Here is a 25,029-nt window from a genome sequence, read left to right on the forward strand (position 1 = left end):
GAACTAAGGGGTACAGGGTTAGGGCACGCCACCATAGCGGGGACCTCTTTGAGGAGTGGCTCGGGAGGAGTCACGGCGCCCTCATTTACCGCATAACGCAGGTCCTCACCGGACACGGTTGTTTTGGGAAGTATCGAATCGGTCCTGAGGTGGCGCCCGGGTGTCACCACTGTGCGGACAGTTTCGAGGACACGATGGACCTCACAGTCCAGGAGTGCCCTGCATGGGAAGGACAGCGCAGGATCCTCGTCGAGGGCGTCCGGCCCTGGTTCATGCCATGGTCCGGGGCGAGAGGAATGGGTTGCCGTCGCCTCCTTCTGCGAAGCAGTCATGCTCGAGAAGTAGGCGGCGGAACGACAGAGAGTTCGCATCTCTCATCCCGGCTGGACCAGGTAGTCACCACGGGCGCCGGGTTGCGCGAGACGACTCCCGGCCACCGTAGGCCTGGGTCTGTGGGCGATGAGTTCAGATGGTTCATCGTTCCTGCGTCTTTTTAGACAACAGACCCGTGTCGGTGGCGTGCGTAGTTCCACGCGCTCCTCAAGTTGATGTCAGCAACCCTAGCGAGGCCCAGCAGGGCATAGGGCCTCTGGGGCTGCGGGACTTTACGAAAGAGTTACCACGGCCCTGGTACATTAAAGGCCTACGACGGAACACGACGGATTTTTAGTCAGTAAAAGTCTGACACTCCCTCACCGCTTCTGACCCGCAGCGGGAGGGGTCATTTGATGATTTTTAGCGTCATTAAAAAAAGTCGGTTGCACGGGTAACTGAGTTGTGGAGGTCAGATAGGGCAGTCGCTCTTGCCGCTCTGCTTCTCTCTTTTTTTGTAGAAATTCCTCTCGGGATAGCTTCTTCTTTTTAGGAGCCATATCACGTGCGTTCGATCAGCCTGTGTAATATAATTCAAGTTCATAAAGGAAAATAATGCGATGCAATGATAGTTTGATTCTTAAATTAATAAAAGAGACTAGCGAATAAATTTACACAAACAATTCATGAAAACTATTAAACCAATACGCAGAATACACAGTCCCCTGTTTTGTTAAACAGTCCCCTGTTGCGTTTTTTGACAAAGGACTGTTGCCAGAGGACTGTGTATTTCAGTTAGATTTCACAATATTTATGAAACCGATGTCTTATAGTTTTTTAAGAACCTACCGATCAATTAAGGCACAAATAATGTAACAATTAACTATAAATAGAGATAATTTAAGTAATTAAATTACATACAATTATTTACCAGAGGCCTGTGTGTGGTAGCGGCCCAAACGCTTGTTCGCCTCACAAATGACGCTCTAACACTAAACAGAATGGCGTATCGTTACCGCATTTGATAAGTTTGCCAACTTCACAACAATTGCATTTCGTTGCACTAATAAAACGATTGTAAAATATTATAGTTTTTTTTTAATATTGATTTAAATTTTTGGCAGGGGACTGTATTAAAATTCTCAGGACAAAGTTTACAGGAGTTTATTAAAATGAATAAAGTTGTAATGAGTGCTTGTTTTACGAAAATAATATAATTTCATTATTTTTGTTTGTGATATTAAGAGGGCTATCACAAATTTTCGAGTTTTATACGAGTTTTGATGCGTCATTATGCTTTGGATATAGTCACAAAAAAAAAACAAAAATAAGATTAAGAAAGTTTGATCATTTATCTTGGGGCTGTTTTCAATAAATATTTTAATTTGTCTACGTACATCAGAAAAATCTTTGTCTCTGCAAAGGATGTTTCATAAAATGTTGCTTTTGGGGATCTTTTGATGCTTCAGTACTCCGAGGATATAGCAATTTAACCATTTATAAAAATGTTCAAGATACAACTATATCTTGTACTTGTGCTTGCTTACACCAATTTATTACAATTCATACAGTAATACACCAAAAATAATTCTATAAAACTGAGAGTTACTGACAATTTTCCGTACAAAACTATATTTTTTATCTATGAAAGTATAATCCAAATTCAAATAAAAAACATTTAATAATTAAGGTGGTATTGTTATAAAGCTTGAAAAAAAAAATTGGTCTATTTAAAAGTAAAACAATATTTTAAAATAATTTTTGTTTGCAATGCAAAGAATCAATATAAATCTTGTGACGCGCGGCGTTCAACTTTAGTCAGCGCCAGGCGCTTACCGAGGAGGGACGTATCGCTCGCTGTTGCGCCGCGTAAACTCGCCGGAGTTCGAAAAATATAGCGCAACCTACGCATCTAACACGTTTTGATACTAGTGAGTTTTTAATTTATTTATTAGTTATAATGATCTGATTCAAATGTAATATACATAAGTATTAGCCCATGATATTCTAATGCGAAAATGTTATAGATTGGGTTCTCTTTTTTTGATGTTGGTTATATAGAAATATGTACGTAAATGTCATCGTCGTTAGTTTCGCTGTTGCATAATAATATTATTGGATATCTTTGATTCTTGCAGGATAATGAAAACATATTTAATTCAGATTATCAGACTCAATCGGATACAAGTACAAATAATATGAGAAGTATTTTTTGTCACTGGTGACAGACATATTTGTTTTAATAAACTATTTACATTCCTAGTTTTTATTGTTGCAGGAAAATGAAGATACAATACATGGAAGACGAATTATAGATTTTAGTTTTTTTATAAATCAATTACTTATACCTAATTGATAAACATGGTGAAAAGTTTGGTTGTCGATTAAATAATTTAAAAATTGTAAACGATTATTTGTTTATTGTAACTCAATCGAGCTATTCTAGGTTATAAAATTCATCAGTACAAATAATATTTCATAAACTATAAAACCAATAAACTATTTCGGAAAAAAAGTGGCAAAGTCTCAAGTTTGTTTGTGCCGCGTGGCGGTCCGCAGGTGTGCGTTGCGTATTTCGCTAGACGCACACGCGCGCAAGTGCTGCCGGCTATCGTCTAATTTACCTAAACCTGAGCGATTCGATTTTGTAATAGCGCTCTTAACTGCTAAGTGAAAGTAGTTTCATCAAGTTTTTCGGAAATCGCATTTCTAGGTGTGAATGCAGTGAAAGGGACAGCCAGGGGACTGTATTTTTCGAGCTTCTAAAACGTATAGAAAAAAAATTAAAGTAATTATGGTTATAAAAACAAAGGGCCCGTGAAGCTTAAAGGTTAAAGTTTCATAAAATATGATTTTTTAAATAAGAATTAAACTATTTATTGAAAAAATCGGTCCGGACAGCCGATTACGAGCTTACAGAGAATCGCCCATAAATAAGTTATCCAAAATAAAAAGTTTTATTTATTACATTAGTTTTCCTGCCACGGCCGTCTAGATGCATTTGTTTGTTTTCTCATTTAATATCACATTACCGTTCAAATGCGTAGGTTCAAGCGTAGCGTGATAACAATGATAGGTGCTCGCTGATAAGTTAATCTAGCTTAACAGGCATCAATGTCCATGAAATAGCTTTGTAACGTTGAGTGGTTTTATGAAAGTAATCAGGTAGTAAATTAGAAGTGTATGTGTGCTTAGTTGAGAATATTGTCGCAATATTGTTACAGATTTCAACAGCCACATGCTTGTTTTTTTGACAAAAAGGAGGAAGTTCTATATTCAGATATTATTTATTTGTCGACTATCTTTATTTACCTAGATTTTCCTAACTATTTTAGGCTTGATTTGATTCCAGTCTAACCAAATGCATGCAAGCAATGTATTACAGGCAACCCCTTGGTAAGACTGGGTGTAAGACTCTTGTCTTCTGACTACCTGTAACAACTGCCAAAGATGTGCAAATCGCAGCTGGTCCTCATGGTTGGTTCAATAAGAATATTGATATTTACAAAAAGACAATTTAAGAAAAGGGTTGAAATAAACCTTTTTAAAGTAGGTAAATACAACAGATTTCAAAGTTCTCTGACCTTTAAAATGTAAAAAATATAGAACTGTAAATGTACCTAATGTTTTGTTTGCATTCATGTGGTTTTTGTACACTCATATTTTATACTGTAGGTATGTATTTTGTTTTAGTAATAATGCAGTATTACTAAGTACTTTTAGTAGGTAAAGAAATAATAGGAAAACTAAGAAATTGTATTGTTCACCAGTTGTGCTAGCAAATCCTTGAGTTGCCCTTCATTGAAGCAAATCATTGTGTAAACTGATATAGTAATAGATGTATAACACCAGTATGATATAACAATCATTTATATGTACGTATACGTAAACAAATATGGTGTACAATTAATATTCATGTTGGATCCATGTAAGAAAATAAGCTAACAACAGAGTATATTAAGTAAATATTATAAGTAATTCTGACCAAAATGATGTGAGATTCATAATCATTGATAATCGCTTTCGAATGATGACGGATATTTAAATTGTACACAAAAGGGTATAAGTTCGGCGCATTTACCGTCTTCATAATTAAATTAACACTTACAAATCATCATCGGAGCTGTCCGAGTTGTAGTTTATCGGGAACCCCATACTCTTCTTCCAATCACTGTCTGTAGAATCCCCCATTTTAATTCAATCACGAAAACTTGGATTCTTCAGACAAAACACGGTTCCCGCGATTCACCAAAACATAGTCACTTGTTCTACCTCACAAAACTACCTTAATCACCCACAAAATTTGCACAACACTGCTTAGATACGTGGTTTAAAGTATATGACATGTTTATACATCAATTTTGTTAGTAAAGAACCGGTATTTGAATAAAAAAATTACAATATAACCGAGCGTCCGATCACACGTCTTATCACGCGACTGACAGAATTAGTCGGACAGGACAGATGGATAGTGTCAAAATTACGCAAGTGTCAAATGTCATGTTTTGATAATTTGTTTTTATTAGAAATGCAGATAATTAAACATAACAAAAGTAAAATAATTCATTTATTATTTCGAAGTTAACTTCTATTCTATTCTATTAAATTGTTTTTTACGTGTGTAATAAAAAAATCTGGAACGTCATTTTTTAACGCTTTTATTTTAGTTATTGAGAAAAGGCTCCATCAACTTTGAGCTTGCATGCATTCCTTGTTCCTTCCATTTCCCTCTCCTGCTCCTGCTCCACCTGCGTTAGCGTTAACGTTAATGTCAATGGCCAACTACACGTTACTTATTGCATTAAAAATGCGTGTTGGCTACACTTACGCAAAGAGTTAATCCCTCATGAAGTAACGCGTTAACACACATTAAAGAGTTTAAACTCAGATACACAAAATAATTCTAAAAACTAAAGCTTTCTCATTTGACCATTCCATTATCGTGCTCGTAAAATGCAGTTACCGCTTAAACAAAGTATCTACACTCGTCCTTGCATGCGTGCAATGAGATGGCATTAATGTAGCCAACATCACTTAGCGCTCTAAGCTACGCACTAAAACCCTTTGATGCGTCCAAAAAACCGACACCCGAGTTATCGCTTAACGTTTAATGCTATTTATATTGCCATTAGTATAAATTGACATTAAAACGTTGGCCACATCTGCGTAATGCCAAAATTTAACGCGTTAAGACGCAGGTGGAGCAGTAGCATCCTAGTTCCAAAAACTGCCACTCACCAAGCAAGACGTGGCGCCACCATCAATGCAAAAAATTTTCGCGCGAGTGCCAAAAAACGCGAGGCCGGCCGCCATAACGCGCCGCAAATTAAAATCAAAAACTATGTGTAAACTTCAATAAACTTCTTAAACTAGTCAACAACCCTTGCAGGGAGTTACTGGGCGCCCATCATACTATAAATAATATGTGTACAAGTGATCTGTGTGCTGTGTGAGTGGATCAAGTTGCAGCAACCGGCGGAACTTTGTAAGTACCTACTAATTCCTATTTCCCATCGGTCCTGTGTGCAGCTTTCCATAAACCTCTCACAGAAAATCTCGTCCAGGTTTACAACCTGGATAGATCTGTAAAAACCTATTGGTCTAGGGCTTACGGTCAACGAAGCACCGTTCAAGTCACACCATTTTTAGTGAGCCTTCTGAGCCGCATAATATACCTAATTGTTGAGTGTGCTTGGTTCAAATCGTGTAACCTACGACTCAATTATTACGTAAAAGTATTTAGTTGTCCATTTTAAGTCATTGAATTCTAAACAATACAAAATGGATAGCAAAGAAACTAAACTCAAACTTCTCGTCACTCAACGTGAGTACCTACGTATTTCGTGAGATTTAAATTTTATTCGATTTATCTCTTCAAATAACATCCGATAAGTCCAAGTTAGGCCCTTTTAAGAGTAGGTACCTATCATGGGCGTAGCCAGCTTTGGGCTCAGGGTGGGGCAGCAGTCAACCTATCCCCCGGGGGAGGGCGGGGGCCCTCCGATTTTTTGTATCTTGAGCCGTTAATATCAAACTTGTTAATCTCTTCATTTGAGAGGTTTATATTTCCAGGGACACAAAATAAACAATCACACACAGGACAAAAGCCAAAAGCAAGGGCATATACATAGTTTCTGAATACGCGAGCGAAGCGAGCGCGAAATTTTCATCGGACTTAAACCAAATATTACGTAAAATTTAGCCCAAACGTACTTAACTTTTAGTTTGTTGACAAATGCAAAAATAAGGGCATATACACTCAGCGGCACGGAATTTGGCCCAAACAATCCCAAGTAGATATCAGCCCAGATAGCTGTTGTATATTCTAATTTCATATGGCATATTGTCAGTCCTTTTGTAATTGTTAATTAGAATACAGAAAAATGTGTGTCTGTTTAACTTTTATAACACTAGAAACAGATTCCGTTGTCGGAACACAAAGCAGAAAGTTAAGTTAAAATTCAGATAGAAATTGCCGAAGTACTAAGCACTTTACAAAAAAAAATAATGATTATGATCGTTTTTTGTTTCTCTTTTTTTCACAATTTGATCTGAAAATTACCCTTACTGCAGCTCAAGTTGCTCAAGTAGTGATGCTAAGACGTCTAGGGCGGTCACTGCGGAAGATGGTCGAAACTTTAAGTGCACCGCGTACAAGTTAAAGATATGCATAGAAAATGTATGACCAGACTGTCCTTTACACAAGAAGACCAAAAAGTGGGTGTAAGGTGTTCGTCGGCGCCCGACGACCGATTTATCGTACGTGCATAAATGAAAAATCGGTTTCTCACTGCGTTAGAGATACGCCAGCCTTTGCAAACAGCAAGAGAAGTCAACGTCCGTAAGTGCGTAATAAGAAGAAGGACGGAGGAACGGGATCTGCGTGCTCGAAGATCAACTCGAGGCCCGGAACTTCTCCCGCACCATCGCGTAGCCAGACTTAGGTTTACAAGAGAACATGCAAATTGGACGCATGACCCATGGAGTAAAATTTTATGAACCGATGAATGCAGAGTCGCCTTAAGAGCCCCAGACGGTCGTGAACGTGAATGGAGAAAGCGGAAAGAATGGTTTCTTCGCACCACTACCAAGCAAACAGTTAGTTTTCATGGTGGGTACATCTTGGTTTGGCGAGGCATAAGTTCAGAAGCCCGTACTGAATTATTGGCTGTCGAAAGTTGTCTGACAACAATGCGGTACATTGAAGAGATCCTTCAAAATCATGTTTTAACCTGTCAGGGATTCATAGGAAGTGAAGAATTTCGTATACTGTAGGACAATGCTCGACCTCACACAGCTCTTTGCATAACCGATTACTTGTTCGAGGTCGGTATTCAAAAATTGGACTGGCCTGCAAGAAACCCAGCCATGAATCCTGTAAAACATGTCTGGAACATGCTTAAAAGACAGGTCCGAGCAAGTCGTATCCCACCACGGACTCTCAGTGAACTGAAAACCGCGCTGGTAGCTACCTGGGGGGAGATCTCCCAGGTGGAGATAAAACCATCATCCAGAGCATGCCAAATCGTATGCAGGCAGTCATCAGATCAAGAGGAAGAAACACCCGTTATTAAAATTCGATAACTTTCAGTTTTGTTCAAAATGTTAAATTTAAAAGTTTATGGTGATTATTGCGGTAAAGGACTCTGTTTTCTAACTCAATTAAACTTAATGAACATCCTCACAATTCTGTTGTTTGTGGTCATTTACTCTTGGAAAATGAGTAAATTAATCAATTTTAAAATAAAAAATCATATTTTTCATTTAAATAATGGATATAAGGCCCAAATGTGCTTGGGCCAGATTCCGTGCCGCTGAGTGTAGTTTCTGAATACGCGAGCGAAGCGAGTGTGAAATTTTTATCGGACTTAAACCAAATATTACGCAAAATTTAGCCCAAACGTACTTAACTTTTTGTTTCTTGACAAACACAAAAACAATATAGTTTCTGAATACGAGAGCGAAGCGAGCGCGAAATTTTAATTATTTTTTAACACTTAAAACCAAAAACTACGTAAAATGTCGCCCAAATATACATTTTCATGAATGGGGGGACTAGGTAAGACACACCCGATTTACGTCTATATGAAAACCCCGTCGCTCGCATAGACAAGTCAATAAAAATAAAGTTAGATAACGTATAGCAACGTCGCGCAGCTAAGCTTCGCGAACCACTTAGAATGCCTCCAGGGACCACCAGTGGTCCGCGGACCACCGGTTAAGAACCACTGTGCTAAACGATCGTTCTATTGTACAGGGGCCCGATTCTCCTAAGTTAATAATGTCAAAATCGAATAGAAATCGAATCGCAATATGATCGTAATAGCAGTTTTAACCATATCGGGCATTCTGCTACTAATAAAAGACCAATCGTATTCGATTGACATTTGATTGGTTTGCGATTGGTCTGCTATTTTGGTGATTTTGGTCTATACGGTAGTTTGCTCTACAATCATATTGCAATAGTTAATCATTTGCAGACAAAATGATTCATTATTGAATGACAGAAAAGGATAAAAACGTTTATTTCAAAGAAAAAATAGCGGAATGCCACATACGTTTCGGGATTGGATTGCAGTCGAACGTGAATCGTATGTTGCTTAAGTAAAATTAGGAGAATCGTGCCCCTGGTCGTACATGAAAACAAATACAAAATTGCATTTCCGAAATTTTGATCACATCTCCTTCAATGCATTATTTTTTGGATTAGATGGACGGCTCGTGTCGCTACGCCACATAGCACCTTTTCTTTTAGGGAATATGGCTCGCTTTCAAATGACGCGCGCACCGCGCACGTTCGGGAACTCGAGCGTGCATTTTGTTTCGATCGCGCTCTTTTCAAAGTCGAAATTTTTTTTTGTGCAATAACTTACGGATATTACATATGATTGTTGATGTTGTTAGTTAGAGTTAGTAAAAAAAACATTGTTTAATCAGACACCTTATAGGTCAGAGCCAGGGCCCAGGGTGGGGGAAGTGCCCCAGCTTGCCCCAGTGTGGCTACGCCCATGGTACCTATAGACGTATTGACGACTTGCGACATGAATACATAAATTTCACGAACGGAATAAACTCGTTAAAACTAGCTTTGAATCCTCAAGACAGCATAAACATGAAAACGGTTGATGCCTTTGACGACATGTACTACGCAGTCAACGAAGTCGCAGAAATCAACCTACAGTGTGATAAAAGTGAAGCCGCATTGCCGTTCCGCGACGCCATCTCATCGGAGGCAACCGGAAGCCGGAAACCATTCGCGCAACCACGTTTACCTAAAATCGAACTTATTAAATTTGACGGAAATATACCTAGAATATTGGCAAACATTCTATGACACATTTGCATTTCTCGTGCACAATAATGAACTTAAGACTGTGACCTACGGCGTGAGCAGTTCACCATTTTTAGCCATCCGTACGCTACACCAGCTAGCAAACGATCACGGTGCATCATGGCCTGGAGCTGCTTCCATTCTGCGTCATGACACGTTCATGGATGACGTCACCGCTGGCGCTCCTTCAGTTGAAGCTGCCTTAAATCTGAAGGACGGAATTATTAATTTGCTGAATTGTGGTAAATTCGAACTACGTAAATGGAGTAGTAACTCACCTGAGTTCCTTGCACAACTTCCTTCTGAACATTGTCAAGTTCCAAAATAATTTTGTGATGATCAAAACATACAAACTTTAAAAATATTAGGTCTGCAATGGGACCCAAATCTAGATCTTTTTACTTCTCAATCGGAATTCACTACAAAGTTTACGAAGCGTTCAATTCTTTCTTATGTTGCTCGCATTTATGACCCATTGGGTTGGTTAACTCCCATGGTGCTTAAAGCTAAATTGATTCTTCAAGCCTTGTGGAAACTTCAATTAAATTGGGACGATCCTGTGCCAGACAGTATTGCTCATCAATGGACTGACTTTGTCACTGAGCTCAGCTACCTCAAACAAGTACAAATTCCTCGTCATATTCTGCCCTCATACGTAGTAGAATGCCATCTCGTTGGTTTTTGTGATGGTTCATCCAAAGGTTATGGTTGTTGTATTTATTTAAGATCTGTCTGTAGAGGTAAAATTTCAGTTAAATTTATTAACCGCGAAGTCGAGAGCAGCTCCCATAAAACCAGTTACGATTAATCGCCTCGAACTTCTTGGTGCAGTACTTCTTGCTCGGGTCTTGAAACATATGGCCGACTTGTTAAATCCACATCTGAAGCTCTCGTGAGTGATTGCTTTCACTGATAGTAGTACAGTTTTATCTTGGCTTAATACTGAACCTTATAAATTAAAAACCTTTGTTTCGCATCGTGTAGTTAAAATTACCGATCTCGTACACATTCGAAATAGGTATCACGTATCGACCTCCGATAATCCAGCTGATCATAGCAGTCGTGGGTTGTCATGTTCACAGCTGATCGCTTCTGATACCTGGTGGTCAGGTCCATCTTGGCTTTCTCTAGAGACGTCAGAATGGCCAGTTTCACAGGACGTATACGTGCCACCTGGAGTTGTGCCTGAGGTGAAGAGCTTGCCTGTGATAACTCATGCCGCGGACTTAGTGCTTTTATATGAGGATCCGATTAAAAAATTATTAAGTCATTATTCTTCATTTTCACGTGTCCAAAGAGCATTAGCTTGGTTGTTGCGATTTAGTAAAGTCTTAAGAAAACTAACTTTCAATTGTAAAACTTTGACTGTGGAGGAATTAGAAAATTCATTATCCCTGCTTGTTCAACACGAGCAGACGGAATACTTTGCTAATGAGATAGAGTCAGTAAAATGTGAAAGGACTTGTTCACGTCCTATTCAAAAACTTAATCCTTTTCTCGATCACCGAGGACTCTTGCGAGTGGGGGGGGGGGCATTTAATAAATTCAAAACTTCCACTCTCTGCAATTTACCCTTTGTTGTTACCAAAAAATTCACGATTGTCTGCACTTATAGTTGACTATTTTCATAAACTTCATCTTCATTGTGGACCTAGAATGTTGCAGTCTATTATAAGTCGTGGATTCTGGATTTTGGGTATTCGCAATTTAATACGATCGCGACTTTCCAAGTGTGTAACATGCTTCAAAGTAAATCCCACATCAGTTTCACCTATAATGGGAAATCTACCGGCACCCCGAGTACAACCTTCACGATGTTTTTCAAAAATAGGGATAGATTTCGCAGGACCCTTCATCGTGAAAGAGAGTAAAAGGCGTAAGGCGCCTGTTTACAAGGTGTACGTCTGTGTGATGGTATGTCTCGCAGTAAAAGCGATCCATCTTGAGCTAGTTACAGACTTGTCGACAAGTGCGTTAATCGCAGCTTTGGACAGATTCGTATCACGCCGTGGTCTTTGTCAACTCATTATCTCTGTGGTACAAATTTTGTCGGGGCCAAGCGCTACTTAAGCGAGGTCCACCAGTTTCTTTCCACTCAGGAGTCAGAACTTAATACTGAGTGTACAAAGCGTAATATCGTGTGGCAACATAATCCACCAACTGCTAGCCACTTTGGTGGTATTTTTGAAAGTGGTGTTAAGTTGATGAAGTACCACCTTAAACGAGTTGTTGGCTTACAAGTGCTAACGTTTGAAGAGATGTTGACTGTGCTGAATAAAGTAGAATCCGTCCTTAACTCTCGGCCGTTATGCACGTTGTCTAGAGATCCCACTGAGGTAGATGTCTTGACACCGGGTCATTTCATCACTGGTGGTCCTTTGGTATCATTACCGGAGATCCCGCTTACGGATACTTATTTACCGCCTAAAGAGCGATGGCAATTATTGCAGAAAATGACACAGAGTTTTTGGAAAATTTGGCAAAGAGATTACCTTCATACACTGCAGCAGAGATGCAAATGGTTCAAAGACCAAGTCAATGTGCAAGTGGGTGATATAGTTACAATTGTGGAACAAAATCTTCCACCGTTGGAGTGGCGTTTCGGTCGGGTTGTCGAGCTTCATCCAGGCTCTGATGGTGTAGTGCGTGTCGTCACGCTACGTACGGCCAAAGGACTACTTCGACGGCCTGTAGTCAAGATTTGCCCTTTGCCTACTTCGAACTAAACCTTATCTTTCCATTGTATTTTATTAACCATAATTATTGTTAATGTAGCTTAAAATCAACTTACTTTTAACTTAAAATTGTAAACTTAGCATCGTAATCACGTAACTTACTAGGTAATTCAGCACGATTTGAACTCAAGCACACATAACACACATCTTTTAGTCTTTTCGACTCTTATTTTGTGAAATCCCTGGACTGATTTCAAGTGGGGGGGAATGTTTGAGCTTGCATGCATTCCTTGTTCCTTCTATTTCCCTCTCCTAGTTCCAAAAACTGCCACTCACCAAGCAAGACGTGGCGCCACCGTCAATGCAAAAAATTTTCGCGCGAGTGCCAAAAAACACGAGGCCGGCCGCCATAACGCGCCGCAAATTAAAATCAAAAACTATGTGTAAACTTCAATAAACTTCTTAAACTAGTCAACAACCCCTGCAGGGAGTTACTGGGCGCCCATCATACTATAAATAATATGTGTACAAGTGATCTGTGTGCTGTGTGAGTGGATCAAGTTGCAGCAACCGGCGGAACTTTGTAAGTACCTACTGTACTGGGATTCTATAAAACTCGATCAACAACTCGCATTTCACTTCGATTCGTAATGTCATTTCATACTTTAGGGGAGGTAGGGGAGGGATGGGCACTTTTTCACAATTTATTGCATAAAAAATCAGATTTTACAGATCATTATCAACTTTTATTGCCATTTCTTATATTATTATTTATTTGCCACTAGCCAAGAATGATAAAGTACATAGTATCTGTGAAACAATAAATCAATAAAAAATGTAATACCTACTTTATCTGGATTTAGTGAAAACAAAATTGAGACCAATTTGGTTATTTTCATGCTTAAGAGAATACCAATATTATAACTGAAGTACAGAGTCTTTTGAAAACATATCAGCTGGCGGGGAAACCACATAAAGGGAATACTCCTTATTAAGAACTAAGTGTTTTTCTTATTATTGTGTGCTTGATTACAATGTTTCAACTATAAACTGTGTCAATACTTACTTTTACACGAGTTGTAAGTCCTTTGCCTCGACGTTTTGTGGGCTTTATCAGGGGCAGTAAATCAGACTCCAGTTGGTCAATTAGCTCCTTTGACAATCTATATATGCTCACATAGTCATCATCGCGAGTTAATAAAGATAAACTACGAATTCTAGCAGATTGTTGACGCTTTTCTAAATTATCTAAAGCATGAGCTTCTTCTAATAAAGATTTAAGCAAAAACATTCTAGCCATCGTTAAAGGTAGGCACTTAATCACTTTAAAACACTTAGAACTTTACTTAAACACTATTTTAAATATAATAGTCTCTAGATCAAGTTGGCAACGGTACCTGAAACAAGATTCTATAAAGGATTTTTCGCGCAGATTTATAACTTCACAAATTTTCACTGACGAAGAAGAGCAAAAATTTTCAAATTATACATTACATGGTATGTCCAAGCCTCCCTACCATAGGGAGCATTGGACACTTTTGACTTAGTTTATGAAAAAAAAATCGGTAAAAAACTTTTAAGTTAAACGGTTTTATCTTATGTGCACTGAAAACTAGAAAATAAAAATAGTTACTTACCTGTCAACCTACGTAGGTGGTCCCGGTCATATTAGACTAAAATAAAAACGTGGGGCCCATTAACTATTGCTGTAGTACTCTCTTCTAAAGGTATAATAGGTGTGGATTGCATCGACTTACTATAATTGTAACTGGAGATTTTGACAATCAATAATTAATAATAGAAAATACACATACCTTTCATTAGTTTTCTCTTTATAACGATCCGAAACCGCAACAAAATATTTAAGTACTTTTACGAGTGTTTGTTCTTGACAACTCACAGAAATGACAGATAGTCTATGGATGAACACCGTTACCAGTCGGTAACGTAAACTACCCAATAAAAAAAAAACAAAACTATGATCAGAAATCAGAATAAAAGGACCCCCCTTTTATTCTGATTTGATCATGTCTCCCAACTGCCCATCTCTCCCCTACCTCCCCTATAGATAGACAGATTTTGACAGATCTGTCATAATCTCGACTTTGATTTAGTTCAACTTGTCAACACGCTCGATAGTGTAGCGCTAGTGTAGTTTGACAATGTCAATCACGAAACTTTAAGGTAGAATTCCGTGGGTCGCGATTGTCGCAGCCGCGCGCGACAAAAGTCAACCTATGAAAATGTATGGCACCGCTGCCGAGGGCTGCGACAGTCGCGCGCGGACGACGAATTTCGTGAGTGTACGCTTCTCAACATGGTCTAGCGCTTAATAACATCTATAGAATTTTAGTAAAACCAGAATTAAATTTTTGACAATGCCGCGAGCAGCTTACGAAATTCGTCGGCCGCGCGCGACTGTCACGGGCCTCGACAACGGTGCCATATATTTTCATAGGTTGACTATTGTCGCGTCCACGGAATTCTACCTTTAGATCGAAGTCGAAGTGAGAGTTATGTCGAAGTGAGTTGTGATATTTTATAGAATCGACATGCTGATTCCTATTTCCCATCGGTCCTGTGTGCAGCTTTCCATAAACCTCTCACAGAAAATCTCGTCCAGATTTACAACCTGGATAGATCTGTAAAAACCTATTGGTCTAGGGCTTACGGTCAACGAAGCACCGTTCAAGTCACACCACTAGCCTTTTCCCAACTATGTTGGGATCTGTTTTCAGTCTAACCGGATGCAGCTGAGTACTTATAGTGTATAACATGGAGCAAGTGGAGCAACTGCATATTGGACCTCCTCAACCCAGTTAGACATTCTGGATTTTGACTTCTTAGAACGATTGCCAAATACCTACGTTAAAATGGAAACGGGGACGCACCCATTAAACGAGCCTTCCGAAACACGGAGAAACACTTGATAAGATGGTCATGGTCACATTGGTCACCCCTCCACGCCATGCGTTCAAGTTCAAGTTTATAGATAGTTTCGGAGCTTTTAGGGTACCGTCACAAAAAAATGTTTCATTCTTGTTATACTAGTACCTATAGGCGAGTAAATAGATATACTATAGACATCTCAATATATCGTAGACATCTCAACCTATGCATGTTTTTGATTGAACTTTAAAAAACTATGTATAGAGGTATAATAAATTAAATTAAGTACCTAAACATTGTATGAATTTGTACCTGCTATGTACAACAAGAAATTGAAATACGATCAAAAAGAATTGCAACATTCACGTTAAGTCAATAAACGGAGTTATTCACCTTCTTAAGAAACATTAAACTTCTTAAGACCGTTTGCCCCTACAAAATGAGTAGGCGACGCAGCGACGCCGACGTGATCAAAAATAAATCCAAAAGATACTTATTGTTGAAACGATAGTTTTCCACAACCTTATATGTAGACATACATTAAATTAACCTTTCTTGTTAAATTTTTTAATCAACATTTAAAATTTATTAATCAACAGCAAAGTGAAACAAAATCTACCCATGCTAATATTATTATAAGCAATTATTTCAATTAAAATTAACGTGAGTAAAATGATTCTGCTTTACCAAGCACAGTAAATAAATAGGACTAGGTCTTAAAGCACGTGCCCGCAGTCACGTGACGAACTAAGCACGTTTGGGTTAACGATGCAAATGCAACGATGCAGTGTGAAGATATAAGTACCTAGTTTGTTTGGTTGTACTTTGTAACCTTTGGAACCTTTAAAATATTGTATTTTTTGGGATAATAGGAGGAGAGATTCGTAAATTGCCAGATAGATGACACGAATAAGAAGAGAGTGAATTTCAGTATGACGAATGAGAGGGAGGAATGGAATTGGACAGAAATTTGGACCCTGAAATAACATCGGGAACAGGGCAAGAAGAAGAAGGAGAGGGAGTCCCACTAGACCCTTAGATTTAAAAACCTATCTGCTGACCCACCAGGGCTGGTTCATTTGGATACCTATTCATCACTATAATCATGGACAGTTCGAAAATACGGGTGCCACTTTTGAATTCTTTTCATCTTAGTTACACTCAGAAAGCGCACATTTACACAGAATTTAAGAGATTGATAAGTTAGTAATCAGCTGGCCTATGTAACTAGTACTTTAGTCGTAACTGCATTGTATTGTTTGTTATATAACTGTTATTTTACATAATGTTCGGCAGTTAGACTTTGGAGCTTAGGTAGGTAGTTTTTGTATGGCGTGTAGGTAGACTGTGCAGCTATTTACAGCATCCTTTTCTCAATCTTCGGTTAGATCATTTCTGGAGACAGAATAGCCTTGGTGATAGTTTTATTTCCTTTTTTCTGAGAGCTGCTCCAAACACTATCAGGTATTTCCCGCCGAATTACACTTACAGTATTTTTCTTACGATATTTTCCACAGTTCGTTGTTTCATGGAAAATTATGAAAACAAAAATAAAATCAATAACAGATCTTTAATATTTACACGTAAAAAATACTGAGCATACAAAAGTAACAAAAAGCATTAGTATTAAGTAATATAGTTATCAGCCAGTAAAATACAGAGGCCACACATATCCCGCGGGGTCACTCCGGTAGCCTGGTAGCCAAGGCCAGTACTGCCTCGGCTGAGTCCTGATGATCTCGGGAGGTATGTCACAGAGCTCACAGTTCTTGTACACCCTGAGAGCTGCCAGCATAATGATTGGAAGGAAGATTATGAATTTTAGCAGCATCTGCAAGAATATTCAAGGAGTTAGTGAAGTAGGCGTTTCTTTGTTAAAAAAATGTGGGTTCATTTTGTTGAAGATACTTACTGAAAGGTTGTTATTCCTCATCATTTTCATCTTTTAGGACCTGATCTACTGCTTAACGATCTGTCGATAAACCACAAATACCCAAGTTTAACATTTGCTAATATTTATGTATCAAGTGTACCTCGAGCCAAATAGCTTTGAATACTGCGTAATTAGGTACTAGTTTCTTATATACTTAGGGGTGTATTGTGTAAGTACTATAAGCAGGTGCAACAAAGGCTCGTTACGTTCGCAGGCTGTTGGTGTAACTGTGTTCTGATGAATATGTTACTGTAGGAATATTATTGAGATGCAGATTGTATCATCTAGTAAGCCACAAACTAGTTTAAACTCTCTGACACTGGTCTGATTCTTAACAAGTCCGTTTGACAGCTCTGAATGTAACAACGACTTACTGAATAACATTTGGAGACGCCGGCGTTACGTGCCCCCCCAGATCGGTATGGTATAATAGAGCAATCCGCAATTTCCAGATAGTTTGTAAAAGCTATAAAACCCCATGCACTGCTGCAGTCGCGCTCGTGACCACTGCGTCAAACGGGGAATTTCCCTGTGAAGTTGGAACCTCTTTAAGGGTGATGTCGCAAGGGCGGTGCAACGTAGCTTCTTTTTGTCCAGCCGTAGATTATCTGTGGCTACCCACTTAGTAAGCCCATCCAAAAATAATTTCTTATAGTTTCAGTTGTTAGATGAAGTTTCAGGTTTGCTTTAAAACACTACAAGTTAATTAGTATCAACAGTTTGAAGTTATTAGAGTACCTACCTACTCACATTTTAAGGATGCTTAATAGAGCCATCTAGTAAAACTTTGGGCGAGCCTGGACTTTTAACACATTATTACGCAGGCTTCACAAAATACATACTACGTCACCCCCACCCTAATAAAATTGGAATGAGGGCAGGAGGATGCTGATGATGGTGCAGCCTCGGATCGGAGCCAATAAGGAAGGAGTAGATATAGCGAGGCAAAGTTGACCAAAGTAAACCTCCACACCCCCTGTATTCGCCCAACATCTGTGAACTTTGCGAGCAGTGTCGAGGATGCTTTCAAGTTCCTTATCTGCTGAAAGATACAGCTAGATTAGCAAAGGTGTAGCTTGCTGATAATGTTTCAATTGATGATATCATCTAAATATATCGGCTTAAACAATATATCGTCGGAAGATCATAAATATTGGCAGTCCTACAGTCGAGTACCATGGGCTAAATTATCTTCATGATTATAATGGTACTATTAGGAAGCGAGAAATATCGTGAGAGTATGCTGCAGAGTCGAAGTCAAGACAATGTTGCACCTACTGTTGACTTTTGACGAAAGAAAGATCATCATCAAGAATAATCTACTTATCTATAAAATAATCAGTATATTAAAACGATTAGATATGCCACCGGGATCATTATCATCAACCTGCCCTTAGCTAAATTTTATTTATCTTTCCATACTCTGCTATCTGCCGTGATCTCACAAGTAACAGTTTTTAGCCCTATGGACTTTCCCCCAATCCATCCATCCATGCTATACGACTGGTAACGGAAAAGCTAAAAATTTTGAGTTGATTCACGATTACCTTCTAAATCTTCTGCTAACCATCTCGACTGCAGTCTTGGGAGACACAAAATTACGAGTGTTAGTTTATATTTTTATTTATTTATTTATTAATGCTCTGGTACAAACTTAATATAAGAGATCTTTATTACAAACATACAAAAATATTCTGGTCATTAACTGCTACGATCCTTGAACCTTATTTTGTCTTTATACTCTTCGCTCTCATGTTCTCCTTTCGCCATCTCCAGCCAGTCCTTCGCCTTGTCTTTCTTGATCTTCTTCTGGTACACCACGTAGCCTTCCTTCGTGACGTACGACACCACAGGAGTCAGAACCTCTCGCCTCTTCTTCTTCGAAGACCTCAGGTTATTTCTGGAGCGATATTCAGCACTTTCTGAACAAGATCCCTCGCTTGAAGACGACTCCATATTGACGCGCTTGCGTTTCGGCTTGCGTTTAGATTTGCGAGGCTTATCAGCTTTCTTCGAGTGGTGAGGTGTCACCACCATAGGTAATCGTCCTCCGTTCATTGGAAACGCCATCGGGACTGGCATGGGTCCTGAGGGCATGCCAGGCAGACGCGGCATGTGCGGCATCATCGGAGGCGCGTTAGGCATCTGCATCATCTGTCCGTTTGGCATCTGCATCATTGGCTGCGAGTTAGGCATCGGCATCATGTGCATCGGCGGTTGCCCCTGTTGGAAGGGGTACGGGAAGGGTGCTGGAGGCGCGAATTGAGATCCGGTCACTGCTATGAACAGCAGGACCAGAAACTGAGTGACGATGCGTAGCATCATCTGCAATTCTTCAAACTTCTTTTATGACTATTTAGAATTGTAGATATGTGATGATATATTGATAGTTTTGTAGAATTTCAACCATGAATATCACTTTGTAGGAGCTGCCGAAAGCGTAATAAACTTGAGCTTTACGTTTAAAGCTTGTATATTAACTTTCAAGTTTACTACATTATAGTGAAGCTGGGAGGCTTCCTCTAGGTATGCTGGTTGATCGCAAAAGAAACACGGTTATTTATAGGCAAGTTGAAATTACCGCACAATGCCCGGTTAAAGCACTACAAACAACATTACATATGAAACCTAGGTTACATTATAAGATTACGACATCAGCTTAAATGACGATTTTAGATGCATAGGTATATTGCATTGACGAGAAATTGGCAAAAATCTTAGAAGACAGTATATTATCAAGCTTTAATCTTATTGTTGACATATTTATCCATAATGTTAACAACTAACCATGGCAGTATACCGCTAAATATTACCTAGTAGAAACTTAATTTTTTTTTATCGCTAATTCGATTGAAACCTTGTAAAATTATGATAGCAAGAAAAACTAAAACAGTTTTTGTGTGTTATATAATATTTTGTGCAGGCGTTTTGCAAGGATCGTTCAGTTTTGTAAAAATGAATGTTTATGTATTAGCTCATTTTATGACTGTCAGCATACTATCAGTCACAATTTCGAGCCAGCGTGTTGACATACAAAATAATATACAACATATTTTAAAATATGAAAAAAATAATGCGGAAACTGCGAAATTGGATAATCATGTTTTCTGTTAAAGAGTGGTAAAATTCAATGGGTTTCGTAAGAGCTATTGTGAAGGTATTACGCAAATATCGGTTATTTAGCGGCGTAGGTTTCGGCTCCATTGTTTTTATAGCCCACACCTGTTCGCATCAGGTTTACAAAAGGCTCTACTTGACCGCTAAGGACCCATTGGACTGCTTGAATTTGGCCACAGCGGTTACAACCGATGGACGAAAGTAAGTAAATTCGACCAATTGTAAAAAATAACTTACGCAGAAGGATTTAAAAATAAAAATAAAATTGTATATTGGTGTTTGTTACAGACAAAAATGAAGATAGTACTGCATCTCTGGTTACTTGTTAGTGCGTCTACTACGATAGCAGTCAAAGACCCGCCCCTGCCGCCATGTCCGACAAACCTGCAGTACTTCCCTCAAAGCCTGCCGATGCACTGCAGGATGCCAAGAAGCGCAGATCCCGCCCAATTCCCCGGATTTCCTACATTACCACCTATGTCTGAATCCTTTTATCAAAGTCCACCGCCAGATAAACAGCCACGACCTATCCCAATACCAATTCCTCCGTTTCCAGGAATGCCTGGTGCTATGCCAATGCCAGGACCCATGGGGCCAATGGGCCAACCTATGCCACCAGGGCCAATGCCACCGGGGGCTATGCCAGTACCTATGCCCGGTGGTCCCATGCCAATGCCGATGCCGATGGTAGGAGGACCTCCACACAAGTTGCCAGTAATCGTTATGCCCTTCTACTCTCCGGATAATTCCTTTAAAAAGCAATCGACGCCCAGGCCTCGACATCGGCACCCAAAGAAGAAACGACCGCGGAAAAAGAGGCCCAACTCACACGAGTCCAACGACGAGACCAGCTCTGGCGAAGGTGGTTCCGGATCTGAAGATTCGGAAGATTCAAGTGAACACGGATTTTGGAAAGGCCGCGCCAAGGGCGGACGAAGGAAGATGTCCCGGAGGCAGATGTCTGGCAAAAAGTACAGGACAAAGAGGAAAGAAGTAGTAAATAATAAGAAAAAAGAGCTATTAACTCCTATACTCCAGTACGTCACGAAGGATGGATATGTCATTTTTGAAAAACAGATTAGTAAAGGTGAAGCAAAAGACTGGTTGAAACCACCTCGTCCTGATGGTCCTGAAGTTAATGCAGTCGAAGAAAAACATGATGAAAAGTTTAATGAAGTTAAGCCAAAAAGTGCTGAAAAAGTCGTAAAGGCATATGAAGAAGAAGAAGTTCATATGAGAGCTGAGGAGAGTAAAGAGGCAGAGGCAATAACACAAAAACCAAGCATAAAAGTTAAACCAAGACATCGTCCCAGAAAACCAAACCCATTAATAAAGAGCGACCAATAGCCTGAACAGTATGAAAAGGTTATCTATTTTATATTTTTGTAAATGTATGTAAATATAAAATAAAAAGTATAAATAAAAATAATCATTTCTTCGACCATATTTCTTTTTATTCATTGTATAACAAATGCGGTTAATTACTGCAACTACATATGTCATAGATGTAGAGCAGTAGACATTCCTAAAACCTGAATTAAGTACATACTACAATGCCTTTTTATGCCGGAAGACGCTGGATGCAGGTCGCCTCCAACAGGTATCTGTGGAGATCTAAGGGGGAGGCCTATGTTCAGCAGTGGACGTCCTATGGCTGAGATGATGATGATGCCTTTTTATCACGTATGAGCCTACTCAAACGGGGTGAGGCACGTTAAAGGTAAAAAATCTTGATAGGATTCTTTGCACACGTCATATTAATCTAATAAACTATGTAAATACTGGTAAAAATAATGGTTTTACTAATTAAGTAATTGTTATCTTTTGTAAGTAGATTATAGATTTTAGCCGCCTTTTAATTTTAAACAGAATTTTCAAATGAAAACTCGTATCAGATGCCTTCAGTTAAGTGCTTACTCAAATGGAGTATTATTATTATTTACACACATGTTCGCCATTTAACGAGTAATATTCATTTTCTTTCGAACCATACCACTTTAGCAGACCTTTTTAACCGACTTCCTAAGAAGGAGTCACGTAGGCTATTATATTACCCATATACATTACAAATATCTACTCATCAAAAGAATAACGACTAGTAATGCAACTAAAACTTTTACTCTGAAAAGAAGTTTGAAAACAAACACAATTATTGGTTTTTATTAAATTTCACCAGTGTATGGTGAAATGGGTCGTGGGCCAATTACATAAAACTCTACGGGGATGATTTGTATCAGGAAACTGATGACTATAAATATATGTGATAAAGTAACGGTCAAATTCGTTTTTTCAAGGCTAAAGTAACAGCAAAACAATACAAAACTAAAAGTTAAAATCGTGAAAAAACGTATTTTACCGTTACTTTTACATTATGACATTACTTTGGCTTTTACTTTTCATGAAGAAACTGACTTACAGTCAAAGAATGAAAAATAAAAGTAAAAGATTTACAGGTTTTTGAGGAGAAATCGCTTCGTTAAAACTGTGGAAACAGGTTGGATTTTTTGATAATGCAATATTGTAGTGCATGGATATATAGACCCCTTATCATACAAAGAAAGCATGACTGTTTATCCACGTTTGCTCTATTCTGTCACTAGGACTAGATTTTATTACCTTCTCGAATAGTCATTCATGATAACCCCCAATAGGTAATATATACAGTCATGGACACATAATTAAAGACACCCCCCAACTCGAAGTGAAATAAATAGTTATGGTACTGACATGAGCTTAAGCACGGTATAAACTGTAGTGTAATAATTATTAAAACAAACATTACATTGTGTTCTTTAAATTTAGGACAAAAAATATTTTCTTTCTTTAATACTTTAGATATAAAGCTCTATGGGAAATGAACACTAACTTTTGTAGCTGATACTTGGCTGGTCAGCTAATTAAAGACAGTTAAAGCTCAGTTAAGAAAAAAAAAACGAAAGATACAAATAGTTGCCATACTTTTTTTTAGAAGTGAGTAAAATACTTATGAAAACTCGAATTAGGTAATAATTTAGGTTTATTTCTTTAAAAATTTTCATTTTAGTCCTATCAATAAGACTAGAACAAAAATTCTGGTAAGTAAAATGTTTTAGGCTTTTTAATATTATATTTTGACATACGGCATATTCATACCACTTGATCTGTAGTAAGGACATGGTAATAAAATTATTAAAGATTTCTTATCAATGGCACTAAAAAAGGCATGGTTTGAGAACAACTCAAAACCGACCCCAAGGAAAACTTGTCCCCAAACAGACTTTAAGGCGGTGCTATAGGCAAATAGTGAACCATTTACATGATTCGGTACTGGTTTTTTTGGGAGTCATCTGATGCTAAAAGTACGACAATTGTGTCTGCAGAACTTTTAGACTACAACCGGGTCGGGAAAAGCTGTAAGGCATGGGTATCAGAAGATGTTACTTTTGGAAAAGCACCGCGTGTCCATACTGTAGTTGGCTATTTCTATCAAATGTGAAAGGTGCAGTTAACAAGTGTTCAAAAATGTATTTTTTTTTTCTCATTAAACAAAGGGATACGAATAATTCTAAAATAATGTATCGAAATTAGTCGCCTCCAAAACATGAGATGGAACCAAAATACACTAAGAAAGTTCTCAACCATAGGAGGCGAAAAAGTAATAGTGTGGGGCTTCTCTCCACTACTTGGTGTGGTGATCTTTTAGAAAGATATTATTAAAAATAGGCGAATTCAAGTACTATAATATTTTAGAAATAGCATTTTGTTATATGCTAAGCATAATTTACCGGTCCTTAGCGCTTTCCAAATTAGAAAAGTTCTGAAAAACACTGTAAGAGTAGTAAAAAGGACTCTTTGATCGAGCAACTTATGACGGTTTTGGTTTGGCCCATCACAAATTTAATTGAAAAAAAAACTGGTGATCGGCCAGAAAACACAATGGCGATAAGTCATACATGAAACATTGATCAATTTTACACAGATTTTTATGAAGCATGGAAGAAAATTCCCGTAGCGACTTAAAACAAAACTGACCGCTTGCACGCTTAGGGATGTCGTGCTGTCATTGAGGTAAAAGGAAATAAACCAAATATTAGTACTCATTAGTATGCTTAGTTACAGTGTAGGGAATGTTGTTATAGAAAAGTACCATCAATAATATTAATAATTTGCATTTCTTCCTTTGAGCAAATGGAGTGTCTTTAATTATATGGCCAGGCTACGTTATGGTTCATACCGCTCGAGATTCGGATAAAGCGAAAAAAAACTTGTCGCGAAGGATCACTGAAGATGGTCTTTAGTTTTAATATTTCACAATGCCCTCTTAAATATTTTAAAATAGAAAATAAAGTTCCAGTAGCAATCAGAAAAAAGAAATACAGATGAAATGCGGCAGCAATTTAAGATTCCAACAGTGTCTTTAATTATGTGTCCATGACTGTATATAGTAGTAGGTAAGGGATATTTTACTCCAGTTCGTCAGTCAGGGAGAACTCAAGTTAGTACATAGGAATAGTATAGTCATAGAGGAGTAAATGGGGCGAGTAAATAAAGTAGTACTTGAGGGAGTACATAATGTACCTAATAATAACAATAACGCCAGTCCAACCGATTTCAACCATGGCAGCGGTTCTATCTAGGGTTCTATCAGCTAGCTGCGCAGGAGATATTGTTGTGCACAAGCATTTGCGCAGACGCAGGTGCACTCACTATTCCTTCACTATCATAGCCCGATGGGACGGCAATCCTACACCACGGGAGAGAGATCAGGCGCAAGACCGACATTAAGCGTGCTC

General features: G+C 38.6%; 2 protein-coding genes across 2 annotated transcripts in view; one reads left to right on the forward strand and one right to left on the reverse strand.

Moving 5' to 3' along the window:
- The window catches only part of LOC110378274 (mitogen-activated protein kinase kinase kinase 4), a 65,186-nt gene extending 60,411 nt beyond the window's left edge, over nucleotides 1-4,775 (reverse strand). Inside the window, exon 1 of the mRNA XM_064037915.1 lies at nucleotides 4,421-4,775. Coding sequence (XP_063893985.1) covers nucleotides 4,421-4,503 — 83 coding nt within the window. The 5' untranslated portion in view covers nucleotides 4,504-4,775. The remainder of the gene's footprint in view (nucleotides 1-4,420) is intronic.
- A 15,776-nt stretch (nucleotides 4,776-20,551) lies between these two features.
- On the forward strand, nucleotides 20,552-21,604 carry LOC110378261 (uncharacterized). Its single transcript, XM_064037916.1, has one exon. It carries the CDS (start codon nucleotides 20,552-20,554, stop codon nucleotides 21,602-21,604), a length of 1,053 nt encoding a protein of 350 aa, XP_063893986.1.
- Nucleotides 21,605-25,029: the final 3,425 nt, after the last annotated feature.

The sequence above is a fragment of the Helicoverpa armigera genome, chromosome 14 (genome assembly GCF_030705265.1).
Source record: "Helicoverpa armigera isolate CAAS_96S chromosome 14, ASM3070526v1, whole genome shotgun sequence".
NCBI lineage: Eukaryota > Metazoa > Arthropoda > Insecta > Lepidoptera > Noctuidae > Helicoverpa > Helicoverpa armigera.

Coding starts and splice junctions, on each gene's coding strand:
- LOC110378261 (XM_064037916.1), top strand. CDS start 20,552: ATGAAGATAGTACTGCATCTCTGGTTACTTGTTAGTGCGTCTACTACG.